This window comes from Sturnira hondurensis, unplaced genomic scaffold (assembly GCF_014824575.4).
Source record: "Sturnira hondurensis isolate 20B ecotype Veracruz unplaced genomic scaffold, ASM1482457v3 Scaffold0022136, whole genome shotgun sequence".
In the NCBI taxonomy this organism is placed as follows: domain Eukaryota; kingdom Metazoa; phylum Chordata; class Mammalia; order Chiroptera; family Phyllostomidae; genus Sturnira; species Sturnira hondurensis.
Window position 1 is genome coordinate 6,261,089 of NW_028094767.1, and position 25,915 is coordinate 6,287,003.

Sequence of the window (25,915 nt, forward strand, 5' to 3'; positions counted from 1 at the left end):
GCAGGGGGAAAAGGGCACCATGCATGACCCCACATTTTGAGTCTCTCTTGCTGGCCAGTCACTAATTCTCATGCCTTGGGAATTCCCTGAGCTGGGGGGACACAGAAGTGAATGAGAGAGATCCAGGGTTTGTGCTCACACAGCTCCCAGCTCCCATCTCGGTGGCGGGGCCTTCTGACGTGAAGAATTCATGGTGCAGCTAAGGTCTGAGGGAAGAAAAAGGGTGTTTGTGGAATGTGTGTCCCAACAGCCTTCCTTACAGAGAAAATAGTTTCTCTTCCTTTACAGAGAAAATAGTTTTCATCAGTCTCAGGTTGAAAGAACAGTTATAACAGCAATTATTTACCTACTGCTGTGACTTAGGTGCTCTTCTAAGTGCATTCTGTATTTTAATCGATCTAATTCCTCATAACTTGATGAAGTGGATGCAAGTATTATCCTCATTTTAAATATGAGGAAACTAAGACAGAAGAGAGATCACTCATGCAGGACACGGTGGACCAATGTCAGTCAAACACCTCTCTCAGTCCAATCTTATAGCTATTACACTATCTCTAAGCATTTGCTGTATAGTAAACAAGGTATTTACACATTTTGCAAAAATTTGTTTCTAGTCTGCAAGTCAGCATGAACTTTAAATTCATTAGCAAACAACGTGCATTATAGGTTATTTTTTTGAGTCCTTGGTCTAGACCAGTAGTCTTGAAACTTTTTGGCATCAGGGACCAGTTCCGAGGAAGACAATTTTTCCATGGACTGGGGGGTGGGTGGGGATAGTTTCAGGATCATTCAAGCCCATTACATTCAAGCCCAGCTCCTGCTGTGCAGCCTGGTTCCTAACAGGCCCTGACCAGTACCTGTCTGCAGCCCCTTGATCGGGGACCCTGGTCTAGACAATTTTGTATCAATATATGCACATATCTGAAAATTCTGGATTATTATTTTCTTAAGCTATATATTTCAATTCAGCACACAAGATCAGTTGTAGTTCCAAACTGTTAATAATAATAAAAATAGATCTCTACCTTCAATTGTGAAGACTATAACCATATCTTTCAGTGAGTTTTAAGGTTCACGTCAGGGTATAAAGGGGCTTTTGCTGGAGAACTGTGTTTACTTGACTTTCCATGTTATCCGAGACTCCGGTGAGGATAACAGGGCCTCACAGCCTTCTTCAGGTCACGGTGCATGTAGAAAATAGGAAGGTTTGGCGGCAGGTTAGGGTAACTGGTAAGACTTTTCCAATCTGGGGGCCATAGGCCACACCCCCCAGCTTGTCCACCACCCTGAGACCTTTGGAACCGCCATCTGGGCACACCTGGGGCCAGTTCTAGCCAATTCAAGGCTACCAGAGTACCTTCAGGAGCTCTGGCCAAAAAGAAGAAACTGGACTGAGATTTGGGGAAATTAAGAAACTTGCTATAAAAACTTACACATATTTTATGTCCAACATCTCATGAATTTATTTCTAAGGAAGGGAGGATTGTGCCACAAATTGTAACTATAAAAAAGAATAGTATATGTGTTAAAAATGTCCATTGCAATTCTAATTAACTAACAGCATTTTGAAAGAATAAAAGATTATAAAGCATAAGGCATTACATTCATAGTCATTTTGAAACTTTTAATCATGTTTTATATAAATGATTTCATTAGTCCAGTTATAGCACTTATGATATTGAATAAAAACACTCAAAAGAGCAAGTATCTAGTGACCTACTATACTTAACTAGATTCCATGCAGGCTAGTGGGTTGGGGGTGGGGGAAGAAAATAGAAACTCATTTGCAATGAGCTGGAATTCTAACTAAGAGATAGAATAATACATATGTGTAATAGTAAATATAACAAGGGGAGCACAAGCAAGTTTACAGAGGTTCAAAGAAAGAAAATCACTCATCTGACTATGGGAGAAAGAAGAATGATTAAGGTAGGAGACATCTTTTAACAGTGCAAGCAACAGGAGAAAAAAATATATATATATCTCCTTGGAAAGCTAACTAGCTGATGGATGAAGATCCTGGTATGAACTACATTGGGCAATTAATGAGAATCTATGGAGGTTTTTTGAGCAAGGGAGTCATGTGACTAAGGCCATGACTTGGGAAGAACAATCAGGTAAACCTGTGTGGAAGAGATGACAAAAGGTGGTTGTTGTAATCACATGTTTAACTGGATAAAGAGGACCTACGCTGCCATTTAATAATTCTAATTAGTTATAGTATTTCATCTTTTCATCCTTAAAACAATCCCCTGAGGTACATGTTATTATCCCCATTTTATACATGAGGACACTGAGGCCTAAAGCCAAACTTTGTTTGACTCTAAGTCCCAGGCACTTTGGGCCACACTGCCCCTCCCCCACAAGCAAGTAGTGGCTTGGAGAAGAGAAAGCAGGGTCACTGGCTTGGGGGGGTGGTCCTTGATGGAGGTGGGATCCAGCATTAACTCAAGGTCTGGTAAGAAGAAGAGATGACTTCAGATGACAGGAATGATTTCGTGGTCAGAGAGAAACACCCTTCTGGTGATACAGTCTGATTTGACACCCCGGTTGAAATCGGCTCTCAGGTGTTTGGAAGAGATGAGAGCACGAAGAGGCAGAGTTGTGGCTGCTTCCCACACAGGTGATGGCTGAAGAGGGCGAGGCAGCAACCAGAGAGCGCCAGTGCAGGGCTTCAGGGCCCTCCCATGTCCGGGTGTCCGTGCAGAGGGAAATAAATGGGAAGAGGATGTCAGGGACCCTGTTCAGGTTCACAGTGTTGATAAACTTTGAATTCAAAAAGGGGTTTTACTAATTACAATAATTTAATTTTTTTTTACTTAAAAATAATTAAATGGTTTCTAAAATATGTTTATTTTTACTATAAAAACAATATGGGATGAAAGGGAATACAGTGAAAAGTGCTGCTTAACTTTTTTTATTTCAATTTGATAATGATCAGCATGTTGTCAAATATTTCTAAATTTGACAAGGTAGGGTAATATGAAATTACAACAAATTGCTTTTCAAGTTTCTGCTGTAGCAGAAGCTGTGAGAATTTTCTCAAAGTTTCATCTGATGAGCAATCTGATAAGACAAACTATGATAATAAGTATCTCCATAGCAACAGGTGTGACTAAGGCACATATAGTACTATCTGGGATACATATTCATTATTTTAGACCCCAGTGATTCTGCCTATGAAATTTAGTTCATTTGTTGTAGAACTGTAGCCTGGAGTAGGTAATAAAATGCTTTCTTAGATATTTATTAAGCAACAGGTAATGTCTCTCACCAGAGGGTATCCAGTTTCATCTCATCCCCCTGCTTTTTGAATGCATCTAAGGTGCCGTGGCAGAACAAACAGAACACTGAAGATGAAAGACCTCATCCTTAGTGCCACCTACTGTGGACCCCAAACTCAGCGTTCGGTTTTCGGTGAACAATTAATCTGGACACTCAGGGGTGACATTATTTGCTATGCCCCAAAATATTCAGTGCGGACACTTGCCTTAACCTTTGAAACTTGTAATAATATTCAACATGTAATAATATAACTCATAACATTTGACTGCAAAAATAAAGATGAAATGCTAATGAATTAGGAGCTTTTTAAAAGTACTATTAGTGATAATCTTATGCTTTGGAATGAAAAATTATAAAGCAGGCGCCAGCCTTTATGTGAATATTTCAATATAAAGCAGTATGCTTTATTTCTCTTTAGAAATATAGGAACACTTTGTAAAGTATAGGACTGTCTAATCACTATGTTGTATACATGAAACAAACACAAAATAGTATTGAATACAACCTCTAATTGAGGTTATGAAAAATAAAAATAATTTTAAAAATGTAAATTTTATGCCACATATTTGGGTGTCTAATAATGATTACATTTAGCTTTAAAAATGCAGTGGTTCTCACAATTTAGAAGTCTGACTTATTAACTTGTTAAACTTCTCTCTAACAAAGACAAAATACTGTATCAATAGTGATTAATCCACCACTTCTCCTACTGGGAACAGAGGAGGAAATAAGTCAATGTGAGCTAAGGCTCCATTCATCCTCCTCCCTGACAACACCCCGCCCCCCGCCACCATAGAATGTTACAGAGCCCTGTGTGCTCAGCAGTTCTCAGCTTTGGAAGACAGGAGGCAGTGAGCGGTGCTCCTGCCCAGGAGGAGAGGAGCTGGAGGTGGCAGGACTGCAGGAGGCCTGTGTCTTGACAGTGCACAGCTTTGTATCAGAGGCATTCAAACGATGCTCAAGTTGTCTCTCCTCCTCTCCGCAGAGGAACAAAGGGGACTGGGAGTTACATAAAGACAAAACCACCTTTGTTCACAACAAGTAGTTAAAAGCCTAATTTTCTTTAAGTGACTGCTTTTAAGAGACCTCATTTTGGTTGAAACATGAGTGGGCTAGGGAGACCTGAAATGGACTGTCTGAATTTTCATTATCACCTGATTCCAGAGACAATCCCTTATTATTTCTGAAGAAGTATACAGAAAATAAAATTGTCCACCTTCTTTAGGAGTTGAAGCAGAGCACTGCTGGCTACTTCTTCACTAATTTTACTACTTTACTTATTCATAGTAATCCCACCCTTACCCACAGGTGTTAAGCTCCAAGGCCTCCAGTGGATGCCCAAAACCATAGTAGTGCCGAACCCTACATATACTATGTTTCTTTCCTATACAAGCATACCTATGGTACAGTTCAATTTATAAATTGGGGACAGCAAGAGGAGATTAGCAACAATAACCAATAATAAAATAATCGATGTTAAAATATACTGTAATAAAGTTATGGGAATATGGCATTAAGTAAAATAAGAGTTACTTGAACATATGCACTGCAATACTTCAACAGACCATCCACTCACCAAGAAGGCTACAAAATGACTAAGAGGAGGGCAGCATCTACAGAGTGGACACACTGGACAAAGGGATGATTCACACCCTGGACAGAATGGGACAGAATGGTGTGAAATTTCATCACATTGCTACCCAGAATGGCATGCAATTTAAAACTTACACATTGTTTATTTCTGAAACCTTCCATTTAGTATTTTAAGGCCACAGTTGACCACAGGGTACTGAACTCTGGAAAGTGAAACCACAGATGAGGGGAAACTAGAGTATGTGTTTTGACCCAGTGCAACCTAGGAAGTAATACGCAGCAGGGTCAACGTCATCTAGTAGCTCATTAGGAGGGCAAATTTGCAGGCCCCTGCTAGAGCAACTAGTGAGACCCTCCGGGGGCCTGGCTGGGGAATCTGTGTTTTCACAGGCTCTCTGGGTGATTCTTAATATGCACTGATGCTTGAGAAGCACAGCTCTGGACAAGGAAGACAGACATGCAAAGAAGACAGGAGTATGATGTAAGCAAGTTTAGAGATTCATTCTTCCTACCAGAGTTCAGTTAAAACAAAAAGACTCAGAGACCAAATGGAAGTCTCCCTTGGTCTCCAGAGGAGACAGAATCCTTTTGAAGAGCAACCTTACAGAGATAAGGGACAGTCAGTCCCTCCCAGAAGGCTATTTTGCCTAAGTGGGAAGAGGATTTACATTTACGATACTACAAGTTGCCAAATGCTAATGCAAGTGCACCGCAGTGTTCAAGACAAGTTTGGAATTACACACATCACTGCTAACCTCCTGTGGTATGAATGTTTCGAGTTAAATATCCCAGTAACTGCTTATCTCTAGCCTAAATGGCTATTACTCTGTACATTTATGACACAGCTATCTCACTTCACAGATTTTTCTCAGGACATTAAATCTGCAGGCACACTCACCATTTGTAAATAAAAGCCATTATGACCCCAACAAGGACATATTGTGTATAAATTAAGTTTAACATCTCCCTGTGAATGGTATGCTCCAACTCAGCAGATAACGACTAAGGAGTAACGGCTCTTTGAGTTGGAGCCGTAGGACTAGCACACCCCTTCCCTGGGGACATGCCAAGAGGCCCTGGAAGCCTGAAAGGTACCAAAAGCCAATCCACCAGTAACGTCTGCCTTCTGCACCATACGAACCAGGGAAATAACAGAGGACTGACATTAGTATGTTATCACAGTGTAGCAATGTGACTCAATCATGGCAGCTACTTATTACTTTTCTACTATTTCAGCCCTCAAAGCCTGAGTGTGCACAATGAGAATGACATCAATGACATTACCGTTTGGTGAGTTTGACCAGTGAAAACATTGGGTAACTTAACTTCTCTCCCCATAGTGACCCTATCACTCAACCAACAGCATATACAGGGTCTGGCAGAAGTAATGCCAGACCCTGGGGTTGGGAGGGTGAAGTAAATGTCTTGCACGGGATGGACAGCAATTTGAACATTTCATCTAAAATGTCATATGGTGTGGTTGAGTGTGATACTGTTATGTTACAGAATTACATGCCTATGATTCTGTAATAAAATATTTCTTATGTAACAAAAAGGGGGCATTATTTGTGCTGGACCCTGTGTATGTATATGTGTGTGTGTGTGTGTATATATATATGTATCACATATATTAGATATAATATATAAAACATATATACTGTTAAATATAAAACACAAATATAATATATAAAAATAAATGTATTTTTCCTCCCTCTATTTCTGTTTCTTTATGAGGACAAAAGCAATATCTTATTTTTGGTCAGTGATGCTTTTTCTTTAAAAAAATTCCAATTTATTTTTTTAAAACTAAAAAAATCTAATTACAGTTCACATTCAGTATGACCTTATATCAGTTCTAGGTGTACAATATAGCGGTTAGACAATCACGTACTTTACAAAGCATTGCCCTAATATTTCCAGTACCCACCTGGCACTGTACACAGTTATTATGATATTATTGACTATATTTCCTATACTGTGCTGCTCTCTTTAATACTTTATTTTATCTATTTACCAGTGAAGGAATATATAAATCTTGATGGAAACTTTATTTTTCATTTTTATAGTAGACACCATAACAGCTTTTGATTAAATCCAGCTGATTAATCATTATTTTCATTAATTACCCAGACAAAGAAGTGAGTATATCATATTTTTCTTTCCTGACAACTGAAGGTTTGTTTCTTGGCAAACTTGATTAATGTGTTTTGCATCCAAATTAAGTGAAGCATAAAAATAATACTAGCTATTTTCAGCAACCTCAAGAAAAATTAAGAATGAACAGCACTAAAAATGATACCTAAAAAACATAATTTTAAGAAGAACATTTGTTGCAATTGATTATTGACAAAAGAAGAAAAACGACTTAGTAACTGTTAAGATAATTCAAAAGTTTTTTCAATTTATGTTGTCAGTATATAACCTTGGAGCCATTATGTTGTTCCATGTATAATATACTTTCAAATCATATTATGGAAAGAGAAAAAGAAAAATGTTAAGGTTAATACTAAATATACAGGGGTGGGCAAAAGCAGATATACAGTTGTGAGTACACAAAACACAGAGTTATAAAGCAAACTAGTATAATAATCATAGCCTGCAAGTCTTTTTCCACGTGAATAACTGTAAACCCACTTTTGCCCACACCTCTATAATGTAATATAACATAGCATAATACACATAATATAAAAATTATTTACTATTCTATATAATGTGTCAACCTACTTTAAATCATAAAAGCCAGCAAACAAACCTAGCAAATGAGGTACAGTATATATATTTTTTGTAAATGAATATGTAAAATGTTTTCTAAACAGCAGGTGGCAATCTTTTAAACTGGACTGCAGCAGCTCCATCGTACCTCTGTATATGCAGATGACAGTTTTAAAAGCCCAGTTAAGAACCTTGGCATGCTTAGACTAGTTTAAGTAACTTCAAATATTAAAAGTCTCATTTAATCATGCCTACTGTTCTAATACCATTTCTCCCTGGCACAAAAAAAAATCTGTTCAGTGTAATGCTTCTTAATTCTTATTCAGCACAGCAGCAATTTCACAGTGCTAATCTGCATAGGTATCCTTCTCAACAAAGCCCTGCATTCTGACTTCTTACCATTCTAAATTCATAGGGCCTTAAGAAGTAACAAATGCATTTTAGATCTCTAGTAAGCTCTAAAAAAGCCTACTGACATTGTTACTCTTAGATTTGTTTCTGTTGGTATTAGAATTGAACTATGAGAAGTCATTAAAATTCTCAGTATGAAGAAATACAAAGTTTTGACCCCTACATATTTCTGAGAACTCCTTGGTTTTTCTAAATTGAAGTAGTTGTATTAGATTGACACAGAAATCCCTAATTTTCTGAACTGAAAAAGGAACCTTGAACGCTGCCCTTGCCCTACTCCCTAGGAACCAGAAAGCCAGCGAGATCAGCGAGCTACCGCCCACAGCCACATGGCTTTAGCTGGGTCTTCAAACTCTCCAAGGTCAGCGCTCTCCATACACAGCTGTGATGTGCTAAAACTCCCCTCATCTTTTCCAGCACATTTATTACAATTTGCCCTATGATAGCATTCTAAAATCCTAATTTTCCCTTATTTATTAAGTCCTCGCTCAGTATGTCAATAATATTTTAGGAAACATACACACAATTAGGAAAGAATCTTTGTTCTATACAATGTTTTAAAATACAGGGTGGGGAAAAATAGGTTTACAGCTGTTTGTATGGAAAATAACACAATAATTAATGAATAATAATACGAGAAGGAACTCTATTTCGCACCCTCACAACTTACTTGTGCCAAACCCTGTATATGAAATATCACCCAGGCCTTCCCAACTCTCATTTCTTCCTAAGCTTAAAGTAAAAATCCTTTAATGTGTCCGCACTCCCATTCTTTCACTACTAATTAAGAGCTGTGCTTTCATTTTAAAATGTGTTCCTCATAGGAATTTCCTTTTTCAGTGGAAAATGGGGCAAGGACAAGTAAATGGGGATGTCCAAGATCATACATCAAGATGAATTAACAGCAAAGTTTACAAGCTTCTGAATTTCAACATCATCTCTTTATTTTCTCACTTAGCTATCTAACACTTATATCTTTATACTTCTACTATAAATCATCTAAGGCAATGTGTTTGGGTTCTTACTAAACAAATAATTAATGGTAAAAAAAAATAATACCCCAAACTAGTTTGAATCCCATCCAGCCGTGTTGCTGTTCAACATGGCTGCCTTTGTGTTAGTGCATGTTCAATGTCATTTTGCAGCAGATGGTTAGAGAACCTGTAGCGCAGTCTGTGAACATACACAGAGGCTACTCTATACATTATGGAAACAAGTAAATTGCCACTTATCATTAGCAATCCTTCAACTGAGGAAGTACTGCCCTAACCAATGGAAATATTTTTAATCCTTTTTTTGATGCTAAAAATGTTTTCATTGGGATAACCGCAGTTCGTTCTCACCAGGACATCGCTGCTCACTGCATCTTCTCACTTCTTCGCCTGTTCCTTCGCACTGCTGTCCTGTAATCGCTACACCCTGGCAGGTCCTCGTTCGCCTTTCCCAGCCACCATCACACGACTTGGAACAGCCACTCCAGTGACCCCACTGATTCCACTGGCCATTGGCTGAAAGAAATGTGTCATGGTCCATGTCAGCAGTCCACCACACACTGCTTTCATAATTTAACAATCTAAGGCCCCATTATTGCCTGTTCAATTTTTATAGAATCAACTGGACATTAAAACTTACTTGTAAAAAGTACAAGTTCAGTATTAAACTTCATCAACTTAACCGATATTTGAATTAAGACGCTCCTGAATTTTTCTGCTTTATTCATGTGGCGTACAGTAAAAATGAGTCCGAGAACAATTGGCTTCACTTACTAGAAAGATATAATCATCCGGCATGGTCCCGCCCCAGTTTTCAAATGGCAGGTGCCTCTTAAACGCGGTAAGCGGGTCTCACCTGTACACTCGGGATTGTAGCACTCCCGGCTCTCTGCCCACGGCCCTCTGCATTCGGAACCCCCGTGAGCGGCGGCAGTGCACTGCCGGCTTCTCTGCTGGGTGCCGTTGGAGCAGGTCACCGAGCACTGGCTCCACGGACTCCACTCCTGCCACTGTCCATCAACTGCCAAGGCAGAAAGAGAGACCATGTGAGAAGATCTTCCAGTAGAGAAGAAAGCTCAAGGTAAACCTCGGCTTGAAGCACGGCCCCAGTCAAAGGACTCTGAGGGGGTACAGGGGATAGGCACACTGGCATACGATTTTATTACTACCCTTAAAGCTCCTATTACCTTATTTTTCACTTCCATTTCTTTTTACATGTAATCTTTTTTGATTCAATTATTTCTTCAAGAATATTTATTGATCACTCAAAAATGCAAGCAAGTCCTTGATGGGTACGGTGAACAAAATAAATACTGAGCAATAATTCACAGAGCTCATATTTTAGAGAAGAAGCTCCTAGAATGAGTTAAATAATTTGTTACAAGCTTAGGAGATGAATTACATAGCATTGCTGCAAAGGATACTTTCAAGATACCATGAAGAGTTTGGAGAGCCTGGGAAATCTTCCTTGACATGAGTTTTCAGGCAAGCCCTCAAAGGTAATGGGGGAAAACCTAAGGTTAGGGTGAGTCCCACGGAGATGTACAAAGACCCTTGGCAGAAGAAACATGGGCAGTTCCAGGACCTGAATGAAGGCCATTGTGAATGGAATCGAGAGAGCCAGGTGAGGAGTTCTACCAGAGGAGTTGGGCAAAATGATAAATGTGAGATTTTGTAGGCTTTTGGTCAACTGTGTGAAGGATTTGGACTATTATTCTCAGATCATTAAGAAGCCAGTGAAGGCTTTATTTAAAAAGGACTCTATGATCAGATCTTATGCAGGATGGAGAAAGAATTATGGGAGAGGGTAGGGACAGTCAGAGCTAGGATGACAAGGCAGTCCACGGAGTGTCCTGGAAAGATTAGGGAGCTACTGGGGAGGAGGCATGGCATGGGTGTCTCATGGGAGCTGAAGTGGAGGGAGGGTCAAGATTACTCCCAGGTGTCTTGTGACTAAAATTTAATAGACTGTTGAACTTGTCTTTGGGAGATTCAAATTGAGATTCATTTATTTATTCACTAAAATGATCTGTGAGAGTCTATTACTTATCAGACACTATGATAAGAGTTATGAGACCTAGAGAAATAAAATATAAATCCCAACCTCAAATATCTTATAACTTAGTAGAAGAATTACATTATGCATGAAAATAAATAATAGGTAAAAGCAATAATGTCTTAACACGGCATGTGAAGGCTTTCAGAGGACAGATGACATCTAATGGGGGATAATCATATTATGGTGAAATTTGGATAATTTAGGAAAAAAGCAACAGCATTGACAAAGGCATAATCACAAAATGCAAATGAGCCAATAAAATAGGCAAAAATATTTACCTGATTTAGAATGCCTTAACTATCATAGAAGAGTTATAAATGCAACAGCATATGATTGTCTTCATTTTCCAATATCACTCCTTGGTTCATAGTCAATTTCCTTACAGTGAAGAGAATTCACCATGAATCTAAGTTCCAGCATAAGTTAGTGTTGCTATGGAAACTCATCTAAACATGCAAGAAAGCCTGGCAGATTATGAGTAAGTGCTTTCAACCTACTTTCATGCCTTGCAGGTAGCTATTTAAAGAAGGTTGTTTAACAGGTATCTAGCTGTCCTTAATAAATCCTTTGTTAGATTAAAAATCACAAAATGCCAATTTAATCATTCCATTCATGTAATTTTAGCATCTCACTTTATGAAAAGTACCCAATGCAATCTTATTGGCTATAGTCCATTTGCCAAACAGAAAAGGAAAAGTCTAATGAATCAATAGGACTTCATAAATGATCCATTGCCTCTCTACTTTGGCTTTAGAGATGAGTGTGGTTTTCATTTTAGAATCTTGCTTCTCAAAGATGACATTTATTGAGCTTGCATGACGCACCCTCACCATCCTAAGCATTCTGAGAAGGTTAAAAAAGTAAGGCTCATGCCTGCACCTTAATATATTTAGAAAAAAAGAAAAAGCACGTGTATTCAAATGATTGAAAACACCCAGAAAGCAACACACAAACAAAAATGAATTGAGTTACACGAACCCTATTCAGTGCTGAATGACTAGAATAAAAGACTATGTAATAATTCTGATTTTAGGTACATTTTCAGTATGTTTACGTGGATGTAATAGTTATGTACTCACTGGCAAAGAAAAGAGGGTAAGTCTTTCTAGTTAAGGCAATGTCGAGTCAGGAATGAGCAAGCCAAATGTGGAAAGAGAAGATAATTTGGCAAGGGGTTGAACTATCAATGAGGAGGGAGAAAAGACCTTGCCGAAAAGAGCTTAGAATGAATGACAATATTTATGAAGTATTTTTTATTAGGCTCTCCCTGTAAGAAGGTTTCATAGCACCATTAGCATTTTTAAAGAAAATTTTAAATTCATACATTTGTAATATTAGTTGTCCAGTCCTTTCAGCTAGGGTATACATTTTATGTTTTGACTAAAGTTCAAGGGGAGTTAATATTAAGGCTTTTGAGGGAAACTTTTGAGGTTCAACACTAGGACAACAATGAACAAAACACATTTTAAATGGGAACAGTTTTGTTATAAAGTGAGTTACAGAAAAGAAATAACAATGAAATTGAAGGTGTTTCAAGTGGAGACTTTTGATGTTTTATTTCACCCTGAGAACTGGTAGGTCTTCTTAGTGAACATTAACTACAATATTATGAAAGAATTGACTTGACAAAGTAACTGAGGATTTTTTTTTAAAAAAGAGAACAAACCCAATGTTCCTTTAGTGTGGTTAAGTCCAACTCACTGGGAAAATGGAAAACTGAGAAGTCAAAAAGAGAGGGACATACAAATTTAATTGAAAAGATGAGACCAAAGATATTATGTAATATACATGAAATACTTTCTTTTAGTGATGAATAGAGAACATTGCTTTATTTCAGGCCTTTTCAGCTTGGTATCGAAGAATTTAAAAAAAAAAAACACATTAATTGTGCTCTTTTTAAAGACATCAGCCCCGAGACCTTTCAGGAAATGGTAGCCTCATTTTTTTTTTTCTGAATTGAGGACAGGGAGGTGTCTGAGAAGTGCAATCAAGAGCTCTGTGTTGGACATTTAAGTACTTCCAATAGGATATGTGTATCACATTTCAGGGATACATGTTGAGATATTTGAGAATAAAAATATTTAGAAAATATTTCACTTGCTCTATCTAATGTGCATATATATATATATACATATATACATATGTATTTAAACAATCACTCATCATCGGTGATAGATATTTAAACGATCCCTCATCTAGGCAGTACAAAAAGGGAAGGGCTGCTTTTTTCTTTCTCTCTGATGCTCATCTGGACTCCAAAGTGGCAATGAAGCTGCTTCTCCTTCAGCCCTGCATTCAGATCTGCTTTTCAGCTCCACTAGGAATATCAGGCTGCTCTCCCCACACCCCTGTGTCCCTTTGTGCAGCTGGCTTCCGACATTTGTAAGAGATAACTCCCAGAGTCATTACGAACCCACACATTTGAAAATACCTCAATATTTTCTTTTTTAAACTGCATTCCTATTGAAAGCTGATTAACATCTTGTCATTCTGTCAGAAAACGTGTTCCCTGATGATTTGGGGAAATGTAGACATTCTAAAACTTTTCATAAAGTCTCATAACGCACTCACAAATAAAGACTTCCAGAGAATCTAGAATATGGCTGGTATTGTTCTTTCAGATCCTGGGAAAACCCTGATGTTAAAGACCGACCAAGCTCTGCCACCAAGGAGCACGTGGTCTGGGGAGCTGTGGTGGAGACAGGAGATACACAAGCAAACACATGAATGAACACGGATGTTTCAGCTGGCAATGTTGTGAAGATGCGGATATAAGAGGGCAATGTGACAGAGAGGCCCAGCCAGGCCTCTCAGAAGAGACTGACTATAAGCTGAGACCTGAGTCACTAGGAGTCAGAGATGTGAAGATCCTTAGAAACGTCTTTGCCTGTGCAAGTTCTTGAGTTTAAGAGGGCTTTGTGTATTCCAGAACAGAGAAAAGGCCTGTGGGGATCGGAATGGGGGAGGAGGTAGGAGATGGGTTCAGATGGGGAGTAGACGCCAGATCCCTCGGGCTCTGCAGGCCGCGGGACCAAGTACGAGGAGAAAAAGTGAGACGATTTTAAAGTAGGGAAGTGATGTGATTTTCATTTTAACACTTTTTCATTTGTGTGTAACATGGATCGTAGAAGGGCCAGAATGGGTACTGGGAGATGTTAGGAGACTATACCATAACCCAGAGAGAAGTGATAGTGTTTTGGATTATGGTGACGTTAGTGGAAACAGAATAAAGTAAATCAATTTGAGATATTTTCTGGATGTAGAGCTGATAGGTTGGTGGTAGAGTATGGAAAAGTAGGGAATCAAAGTTGACTTTTAGGACTTTGCCTTATGGAAACAGATAAATTCTAGAACCTTTTATTGAGGTTAGACCAGCATTCATATAGGTCATGGGTACAAGTCCTGAAATCAAAATGTCAATTTTGAATACACTGAATTTGTAATGCCATTATAGACATAATGCAGGGAGTGCTGAATTACACTAACTTTAAAAAATGCCTTCCCAATTTATTTGAAATGTCATCACCCCTCCCCTCTTTTTCTTATAACCCTTTCAGGGAACACCATTTCGCAAACAACAGGTACGTAATTTCCTCTATAACACACAGCGAGGATAAGAACCAACACTTTCTTAGGCTTTTCAGTTTCTCTTCATTTCCATCATAAGCTTTTGCAACTGGGATTTTTTAGTTACTTTTCAATTTAGAAACTCTAAATGCTTATCATGTTATGACTGGTCCTACAGAGGTGAGGAAGAGCAGAGACCAACCAGGCTGCGCTCTGAACCTGGGAGAGCACTGAGAAGCCAGCCTGTCTCACCACCACTGACCTGCTTCCCTCTCTAGCGATGCCGCAATGGGGACAGTTAAAGCTCCCTTCGGTATGTGTGACACATTGTCAGGTTTTCTGGATGCAGAAGAATTAAAATTGCAATGGCTAAGTTGCTAGAATCCTGGGGTTTACTTTGTTCTATGAACATCCTCCTGCCATACGCATGGAGTTGCCATTGTGTTCACCTGGAAGAAAAACCTGTTGCCCACCCATGAGGCCCATTACATCCCATGGAACATTACAATGAGAATATTTTCAATCTATTTTCACATTTTGATCAGTAACTGGTGACAATATAAGACAGCATGAAAAACAAGGTAGAGAATATACTCATCCACAGTGTCAGGAATATTTTGGATAATAAAATTATTATTTCAGGAGCTGTTCTGGGTTGATTGCTGCTGATGAATGAAGCTATCTGTAGGAAGGAGTTGGGGGCAAAGAACTCTGGCCCTGGCTTTGAGGCTACCTAATAAGGGATGGTGAAATTCAAGAGTTCAGATTCTTCTTGCTTTGGACAGATACTGAAGAACATAAAGCTGTTTTCTACTTGCCATTTTAAAATAAATTACAAAAGAGAAAAATCAAAATGAAATATCATGTGAAAATTAGAATTAAAAATAGAAGTTATGAAAGTGCCAATATAAATTTTTTAAATGTTGTTAAGGCAAAGTTTGAATGAGAAAAATATTAAATAATAAAAAAGCAAGCCAGGATTAATAAACACATTTTTAAAAACTCCTATAAACTAAACACAAAGACCTCAGGAATAATTCAAAAAATATGAAATGACACAAAATGAATACAATTGCCATACAAAAGACTAGAAGTTAAACAACATAAAATTCATGTCCTGGATGATGGATGTGGCTCAGTGGACTGGGTGCCAGTCTGGGACCCAAGAGGTCGCCAGTTCGATTCCCAGTCAGGACATGTGCCTGGGTTGCTGGCCAGGTCCCCAGTTGGAGGTATGCAAGAGTCTAATGATAGATGTGTCTCTTGTGCATTGATTTTTCTCTCCTTCTTTTTCTCCATCCTTTCCCCTCTCTCTATAAAAATAAATAAAATATTTTATAAAAGCTAAAATTCAAATCAATTAACAAACAGGTTAATGAGGCAGCATTTGAGTTTAAAATAATAACATCTCACACACAGACAACCAGAGACCTTTGACCTAAGGTCAGGCAAACTCTTAGCATCCTCCCACTCAGTGTCCTCACTGGGAGGACCCCCTGCAGAGGGACCTTCAGCAGGTCACTCTCCATAGCTGCTGAGGAATCAAAACTGTAGGTCCTCAGGAGACTGAAACCTCTTGCTCCAGATAACAGAGATGTTTCGGTCCCTCTCTGTTCCTGAGGACCAATACTTGGGTAATTCTTTCCTCTCTTTAGGGTTTGTAAGAGTCTGCAAAGATACCTGGAAACTACGACCTGGCAGGATCCACACGAACGAATTTCTCCAATGCAGGACCCACCAATGTGACACTGCTTAGTCCCACAGACTAAGCAGGGAGCCTTGTGTATGCAGTTCTCCCTGTACTAACCTGACTGGGAAAATATCCCTTTGATTTCATGATGCAGGCTGTAGATAAGAAACCAAACTAAAAATCTATCATAATATCCTGAATTTATTTCACCTATTTCTTCCAAAATCCCTTACTTTTAAAGTAATATTCTTTTATAAGTCAAAATAAATATCCTTCACCTTTTACTGTTTTATACTTTTAAATGATAGATTCTTCTACCTAATTTTAATTATATAACAGTTCTTTAATATAGTAGGTTTATAAATTCTGGCTCCACTTTATAAATGAGAAAAAAGAAAAGATAAATAAGTTGCCTATGTTAATATTTATAATTAAAGAATAGAACTGAACCTTAATCCATGTCTTACAAATTCCAGGCTATTGTGTTTTGCACAGAATCATATAATTAAATGCACTCACACCTATATTAGGACATAAATAAAGACTTATTTGTCAATAGTTTTTCATTTATTTTAGGCTTAAATCTGTCACTCAATTATTATAATCCCTATCCTCTATAGTATGAGGACTCTACTACACAAAACGTATCAGAATAAGAATTGCCAAAACTGGAAAAAAAAACACCAAACTTAAATCATTGGTTCCTCTAACCTTCAAATACTAAAAGGGGGAATTTTTTTTTACTTTAAAGTAATATGCTATAAAGAAAATTAGTATAATATTTGAGTGTCTGAACTAAGCACTTAGGCTTTCATTTTCACTAAAGCATTTAATTTTGGAAAAGGCTACACCAGTTTTATTTTGGGGATATATAAACAGGGTCTAACACAAATAATGCCTCTTTTTTAATCACAAAATCATAAGCATGTGATTCTGTAAAATAACAATATCACACTGGAGCACAACACATGACATTTTAGGTGGAATGTTCAAATTGCTGTCTATTTTGTGCGAGACAGTCACATACCAAGCACACTCAAGCAAGCCTGACTTCTGTACATACATAATTTTAATAAAGGGCGTGCCTAGAAAATGTAAATGTTTCTTTATATCTGACCTTTTTCTCCCTTTGAATGTTAATAAAAATCAAAACCACTAAAATCAAAAGCCTCTAAATTGATCAAAGTAGCACAGGGGGAGTCACATCAAGGTGACATCCTGGAACCAGTCTGCCACAGCGAGACCCCACTGCCATCAGCAGCGGGCTCGGTGCTCATAGCTAGGCTGTGTTCCCTGCTACTGGACCTGAAACCACCCCAGAGAATATTAACATCACACAAGGTCACTCTAGGACTGTGGTAAAGTGAGATAAAACCAGGCCACTTTGTAGACAAAATCAAGGTCACAGTGCAGCCCACAAAGTTCCAAACATTCTCTTCTCTCAGCTAACATGAGCGAGTGTCCCTTCTTTACCAATGGCAGCTAGTCTTCCTTCCTCCTAGGTAATTTATAAGGTATCCAGTCACAGAATCCCACCCCCTCTTTATGACATTACCAAATCCAGAGCAAAGCCCCACTTCCTTAAACCCTTCCTGAAATCCCCAACACAAAAGTAAATGTTTAAGTCTTTTCTAACACCCTCTTACCAAGATGCCTCATAGTTCCCTATGTTAATTCTCCTTCACTGCTGAGTACAACCTCAACCTGTTCAACTACAGGTGTTATCCTGATGGACCTTGACAGGAGTGCATTGTTATAAAAACGATAATACTTTTACATCATTTGCCATTTACCAAGTTTTATTGCATCTTACATAGTCTTCTTACAGTTCTGTGAAGGGTATTATTGAAATACTATAGTCCTTGTTTTATAGGCAAAGAAACTAGGGATCAGAGAAGCAACACATGTAGTGAAATATGTGAGATCTAAGTTTAAAAGTCTAAGTTCCTTTCATTATATCACATCAATGTATTACTAAATATACCCAGAAAAATATCCTATAAAAATTCTGGGATGAGGACTGACTAGAAATTTGGATAGGTATATGTTAAGAAAATTCATTCAATAGTAATTTATTGGATATTATCAGGTATAAAGCTGCATAGAGAAATAAAAAGGAAATGGAAGAGAATTTCCTTGATGTCAAATACATCAATTAATAGTATTAGAAACCTGATGCTCAGTTAGTGACTGCAATGAAAATTCAGAGAAAAAAAAATAAGCTGGATTGCCAGAATTTCTAAGTTTGGTGACATAAAGGAAACAGATCACAAAGACCGCTGAACATAAACATACACACACACACCCTTCGGTAATATCACACTTCATTACTAGCATACATGAGAAGAGGTAGAAAATGAGGTCACATTATGTTTACGAGTCAGTGAAAAACTCACAGTGAATCCCCTTTGCTGTTCAATATCCCTGGCCTACCTTCTCCCAACAGACACCAGTCTCTGTTATCAGACATGGTACACAAACTAGTAACTGGGTTAATGCCCTATCTATTCTTTACTTTTCTATCTTTTCTCCACATATGGATCCCAGGCAAATGGTTTATTCTAACCTCAGAAGAAGTGGGAGGAAGTTAAGCAATGACTGAGGAAAGTACTTGATCAAAATGGCATGTCATCTACTTATAAGCTGATATCAAAATTTGCATAAGTAACACATATTTCATTATTTGATGCAAACAATATACATCACCTCTACAGAACACCCACTTCTCCATAGTGGCTATATGTGTTCTTCAAGCAGGGCGCAAGAATGCTGTTCTGACATGATCCCACCGGAGCATGTCAGCTGCCCATCACTGTAACCCCCATGGTCAAAGTCAGCAAAGGAGGTGAGTAGATACCAAATTTGTTGTTTCAAATGTTTCTTCTGTTCTCTTCTGGTTTTCACCTCATAACCTGCCTAACCAAGGAGAGACAACTACAGGCCTTGGCCCACCATTTTCATTACTGATGCACTTCCTACCACGGTTTCACCCCTCCAGATGGAATGCCAGGTAGGATGGCTGCACTGAGTTCTCAAGTCACTAGCTTTCATTGAGGCAGAACATTTTTATGCTTTTCAAAACTGCATTCACATTTTCACATGCCTGTGCCTGGATCCTATAAAGAAATTGTGAATTTCTTGAGATCAGGAACTATATGTTCTTCTCAGTAGGGTTTTACATCTTGTCGATACTTGGTGATGCTGTTCATATTTAGTGAAGATGCCTGAGATTAGTGAGAAGAAATTCTAAGGAAAATTCCAAATGTTTACATCAGATAAATCATATGTATTTCAAAAGCTTAATGCCTAAAATTTTGGCAGATAGCACAAAAACTGGGGTACAGCACAGTATGGGTTTTACATCTCTTATAATGCGATTAAATTCAAGAATGAAAATAAAGGGGTTACGAATGACACATAATAATTCATTAAGTACTCCAGATGGACCTATAATGATCACTTCTGAGAGAATAAGAGCTAGGCCACATTTACAGATAATATAAACATACATCATAAAAATTAAAGACCTATACAAAAGATAGCTATCCATTTAATATGGTCTGAGAGTGATACCAGTGATGATGTAATACTGTTAAAACACGTACCTTGAAAACACTTGTGGCTCCTACTTGTGTGATAAAGTAACAACTAAATCAGCTTAGGAAGATGAGATTCCTTATCTGACTTTTAACAGCTTAGTATCCCTACTTACTGATATCCAGGGATTTTAATCCTAGAAAAATTCCTGGGAAGTCGACTATGAGAAATCTGGCTGATAGTATTTTAACTGATGAGTGCCATTTTGTCTTTGTACTAGGAATGAACTGAGGTAAAAGAAATAATAAAAACAAATATATTAAAAGATTCTACAGTTAGTTATTATTTTTTATTTTCCCATGTTATCTACTTTTCTACACTCCATGAACAAATAAGAGGAAACTATATTCGACCTATAAATGTCACAGCTCAGCACTTAAAAAAAGATTCTAAAATCTGATTAAGCTTGCTCTAAGTTTGGGAAAAAAGGCACAGCATAAAAACATATGTGTGTGCCTGCCTAGCTATAAGTTCACAAAAAGAGATAGAAGTAAGACAGGATATAACTGATTTCATAAATAAATTTTCTGGAAGTAACTTGCAAATAACTAATCACTATTTTTCTCCCCAATAGTCATGATTACATGAATACTGACTTATATAAGTAAATTCATAATTCATAGAATTCATACAATTATAGGAGAATACTGTTACTCAATATAATTATTACATCTTTAAATGGATATTCCTAAGTATAGGAACCTACTAGTCTTTCGGTGAACTAAAAGGGAACAATTAAATTTGTTAGATAACTATTGCATATCTGCATTTTTTATCATTTTTCATAGTTTTAAGACATTTTATATACTTAAAATCTCCAGAAGGACTTTGAATTATTGTCTCGTAATACAGGATGTTAACTTGGGGAATTTAGAATGCAAATGAAACTGAGTGTGAGTTGGATAATGTGCTTGGAGCACATTACTGGCAGCCCAGCTATGTTGCTCTGGTGTAGAATATGTGACTAAATGGGACTATGCGAAAAGCTCCTCAGGCACAGATGAATGATTATTTATCCTGGTCTCTGTTACTCTCGTTAGCCTTTGCTATTTGCCATTCATGTCTGTGCCTTTGCTAGTCATGGGAGATTCTACCACTTGCATGAGTGTGTGAGCACTTTCTCCCATAAAGTGTGAGCCCCTTGACACTGCAGATCGGTCTTTCTCATTTTGTAGGTTTTGTTTTATGTTTGAATGTTTCAACAACCTAAATAACAGCATTATATAGATGTACCTCTGTAATAATGATGACATTATTAAAGACAGGTAAAATAGAATTCAAACATTTTAAAGAAAAACTTAAGCTAACACCAACATACTCTAAAAACAGCCCTCATAATCACAGTGATTATGTCACTTACGATCTAACCATTTTATGTATCTAGCGGTGAATCGAGAGGAATTTCTTTTCTAGACAATATGTATCATTTTCATAAGTGGTCATTTGTACTTTTCCATTTCTTAACTGAGCGTGAGAGAGTGACATGATGAAAAGGACTGCGTCTAAACCAGTCTCTCCAGTTACAGTGGGAAGGCAATCGTCAATCTCAAGTCCTTGCAACTCCTTATAATTTTTGCAGGATGGAAAACCCAGTGTGGATAAAAATCTTAGTGGAAGGCATTAAATACATTAATATATGTATTTATAGAAATCAGTAAAGGTGAGCATCGACTGCTTCTCAGTGAAGAAAACATTACACACCATTGCATATGATAAAGTCCAGAATGGTACCCAGTTTCAAGCAAGAAACAATAACCAAAAACCACATGTTCCAATGTGATGGAATAAAGGTTATACTCTTCATATTTCTTAATATATATATACAAAGTACACAAATACAAATATGCTCACCTGGGCACAGAGCGATATTACAAGGCTTGTGATGCGTTTCAGGTCCTTCACATGGCCTTCCCCCGTACTGAGGGGGTGAGCAGGACCTTGTCCTTGTTCTTTGGCCTCGACCACATGTAAATGAACATAAACTCCATGGGGACCACTCCTCCCAAACTCCATGTACTGTAACAAAGCAAAGAAGCTTCAACAACAAATCCAGAGAGGAAAAGTAAAAGACTTTTCCCCCTCATCATTAAGAAAAAAACCATCAAATAGACAATTATGAAGATATTGTAACAATTTAGTTAACATTCTTATTTGCCACAAAATGTAAAAACTAATTAGAAAATTAGTAATTAGGAAAATCTCATGCACTTTTTCTGAATCTGAAGTTATTCATACTATAAAATTTAAGTGTTTTCTTTTCTTAATAAAAATTATCATTCTCCTCCATGATAATATAGTCTTGAATTATTTTCAATTAAACAACTAAGGTAGGATTAGAAAAGCAAATTTATGGTAACAGAGGTGATCCTCTGGAGTGATATTTGCATTTAAATAGATAAGGGCCACCTTAATTCTTCCAACAAAGTTTCAGGATTAATGAATTTATGGTATCAGAAAAAAAAATCTGAAAATTGATGGTACATATTTTAAATAGTTTTTTAACTTCATATTTTAAGAACTAAATGTATTTTTGCCATTTAAAATGTAGTTGTTTAAATTTTTTTTAAATAAGAACAATAACTGTATTTATTTGCTTAAGAGCTTCTTTACCCTGTTTTAAAAGGAGTGGCAAATATGAGGATCTCTTTCTAGTAGCCATGAAACGAGAAGATGGCACTGGGAATCCTCCTAATTAATATAAATTTCTACAGACAAGAGTGATATAATTAAGATTATGTCTAACATAATTTATTGATGCAGCAATACTTCAAGTATACCATTGCAATAAAGTCAAACTGGATCAGATATATTAACACAGTATTTATATAATGACCACTGTCAAATATTGACATGTCGTGGGAAAAGTTCATTAGGGTTCAAAGGTTAGACCCTTTTCCTGCACTGTAAAATCATCCATCTCAACTCAATTCCTAATTTGGGGACAGTAAGTGACAGGACTCCATGGATAATACAAATAATAATAATTTTTTAAAGCTGGGCAAAATGTGCTGTTTCTTTCAAAAGTGCCTATGTGAGTTGTAGTTTTACTACGAACTTTGAAGTTCAAGAGCAGATGTTTGATATGACACCCACTGGTAGGATAGAGTAAGTAGAAATTTATGATAGAAGATGACGGTAAGAAGACGTGCATTTCTCCTCAACAGTGTTAGCGGTAAGTAGAGGTTCATATAAAAATGGCAGAGGAGTTATGTGAGTATACATAGCATATCTATAATTTTTTGTATGTATATGCCAATCAAGTTGTTACTGTAGAAACACATATATGATACTTCAATTATAAGGTATGTTATTCTCTTCTATTTATGCTACTGAGTTGTTCCAATTGGTTATAAAAATATTTCAAATCTGAAAAAATTAGCCAAATTTGAGTAACAATGAAACATTCTTTTAGATTCTGTAAAATTTGCTAGAAAATATATTTTTAAAATATATAGAAAAAGTGTAAAAGATAAATTATAATGTTTACATGTTTCCATTTAAATTTGAGATAACTCGCTCTGCTGGTGTAGCTCAGTGGATTGAGCGTGGGCCTGCGAACCAGAAGATTGTGGTTCAATTCCCAGTCAGGGCACATGCCTGGGTTGCAGGCCAGTTTCCAGCAGGAGATGCATGAGAGGCAACCACACATTGATATTTCTCTCTCTCTCTCTCCTTCCCTTATCCTCTAAAGATAAATAAATAAAAATCTTTAAAAAATAAATAAATTTGAGATAACTGAAGATAACTTATATTCATTGGAATAAGAACAAATTGTAAATCTTACCTAGTCTAAGGAAAAAATATATATACCTATATTTACATATAGGTATATATGATCAATTATAGCAAGAAATTTTGAAATTAATCTATGACTATAAAATCTATATTTTAAAATTAATCTATTACATAATCTAATACATTTTATATTAAATGTATACTTTTAATCAAACTTTGCATTGATTTCTAACTACAAAGATCTCTTCATTAAAAACAACCTTTTCTCATCCTGGCTAGTGTAGCTCAGTGGATTGAGTGCAGGCCTACGAAGCACACAATTGTGGTTCGATTCTCAGTCAGGGCACATGTCTGGGTTGCAGGCCAGTTCCCAGCAGGGGACTCACGAGAGGCAACCATACATTGATATTTCTCCTCTTCTCTCCTTCCCTTCCTCTCTAAAGATAAATAAATAAAAATCTTAAAAAATGTTTAAAAAAAAAACCCTTTTCTCTTCCTATTTTTCAAATAAAATATAAGTAGTCTATATGGTACAGTGGAACCTCAGTTATTGAACTTAATTCATTCTGGAAAACTGAGAAATGATTTCTCAAAAAACCAAAGCTCCTTTGCATCTGCCAGGCCCTTGACTGATCATAGAGGTACCGGGAATCAGCATGAAGGGTTGTCGGATACAGAGATGAGACCCGAAGTTTTTTTACATAACTAATACATTTTTTTCTGTCAATAATTTTGTTGAGAATTAAAGACATTAGAGATGCAAGGTTTGACTATTCATATCGCTGGTTCAACTTATTTTCTCTTGATCAAGTTGTACTGCTCCATACGCATTGAAGAATCCCAGAAAAAAAAAGCTGCTAAACTGGCAGATTTTTCTCTATTAATCTCAAAGAAGTGTTGATTAATCTTAATGGCCTAGTTAAATTATAAAGGTGCAATCCTCTGAAAAATGATGTGATTTACATTTTTTAACATTCATCACTGTTCCAGGTAAAATTTAATGACTCTTCCATATCATTTTAAAAAATCAGAAATACTTTTTTATTTTACAAGAACACAAAGTTATTAATATTTTGTTATTTTGGATACTGTTGATTCAGTAGGAAATTATAGCACTATCCTAAATTTTATAGATGCTATTCATAAGATATGGTTAAAATTAGATATATTATTTTAATGGCAAATATTACATAAATTCCTTAATTTTCAGTAAAATGTGAAAATTTGTAAATGATCTAGTTGATTTGAAAAAACCTATGTAATAAAACCAAGAAACATCACATTAATCAGTTGTTATATTTTTCTATTTTACTTGGATACTACCTATATTATCACATCTCTATTTTGCTCCATGGAGATGAAATAAGAAACAAACATACAACCCACAAATTATATCAGTGCCAGATTTTTAAGTAAACATACAAATTACCTTATGATTTAGATTGGGATATATAAAATAAGTTCTTTAAGTAAATGGTTTTGTTTTTTTCCATAAGAATAAATGAAATTGAAAACTGACATTAACAAAAATTGCAAAACCATTTTTTAACCTAATAAACTTCTAAAGGATTAGAATATGCATAGAGTACATCAGTGGTTTACAACCAGGGCAATTTTGCCACCCAGGGGACATCTGCCGATATCCAGACAGAGTTTTAGTTATCACTGCTCAGGAGAAAAAGGAGAGCTGCTGGCATCTAAAGGGTAGAAGCCAGTGATGCTAAATATCCCAAAATGCTCAGGCCAGCCCTCCAGAACAAAGAATTTATTATGTCAAAATGTCAGCAGTACCAAAGTGGAGAACCCTGGGAGAGACCACAAAACTGTAATTTAGAAACTGGGACAGTAAGCATGCAGTTTACCGCAGCTCCCCAGTTTTCTCCCTTTGCTTTCCACTCACCCCTATCATTTTCTTTTCTGAGCGATAAGCATTTTCAAACAGACTATAATGTCAGGGCAACAATTTTCCAACAGGCTGGTTATCTTAGGATCCATATTAGAATTAAGACATTATTATGCAATTTAATTAAGAAAACCCTTCGTTTGAAATTTGAATATTGTGGGTAAAAGGTAACTGATTTAGAACACTATGGATAAGCCTTTAATAGTGCAAATAAATATAGGCTCTAATGCTATCATTCCACATATTTTGCGGAAAGTGACTTTCATACTAAGTTTGTCCTTGCAGCATTTTCATTAATTATATGCTAAATACACTTGAGTATCCACAGTGTGGCAGGTGGTTATTGATTTCTGAGATCATTCTCTTTGTGG

At 36.9% G+C, this 25,915-nt stretch overlaps 1 protein-coding gene across 1 annotated transcript in view; it reads right to left on the reverse strand.

Moving 5' to 3' along the window:
• ADGRB3 (adhesion G protein-coupled receptor B3) overlaps window positions 1-25,915 on the reverse strand; it is a 732,856-nt gene that overhangs the window by 423,818 nt on the left and 283,123 nt on the right. The window contains exons 5-7 of the mRNA XM_037034281.1: window positions 21,758-21,922; window positions 9,850-10,014; window positions 9,345-9,509 (exon numbers count right to left, since the gene is read on the reverse strand). Coding sequence (XP_036890176.1) covers window positions 9,345-9,509; window positions 9,850-10,014; window positions 21,758-21,922 — 495 coding nt within the window. The remainder of the gene's footprint in view (window positions 1-9,344; window positions 9,510-9,849; window positions 10,015-21,757; window positions 21,923-25,915) is intronic.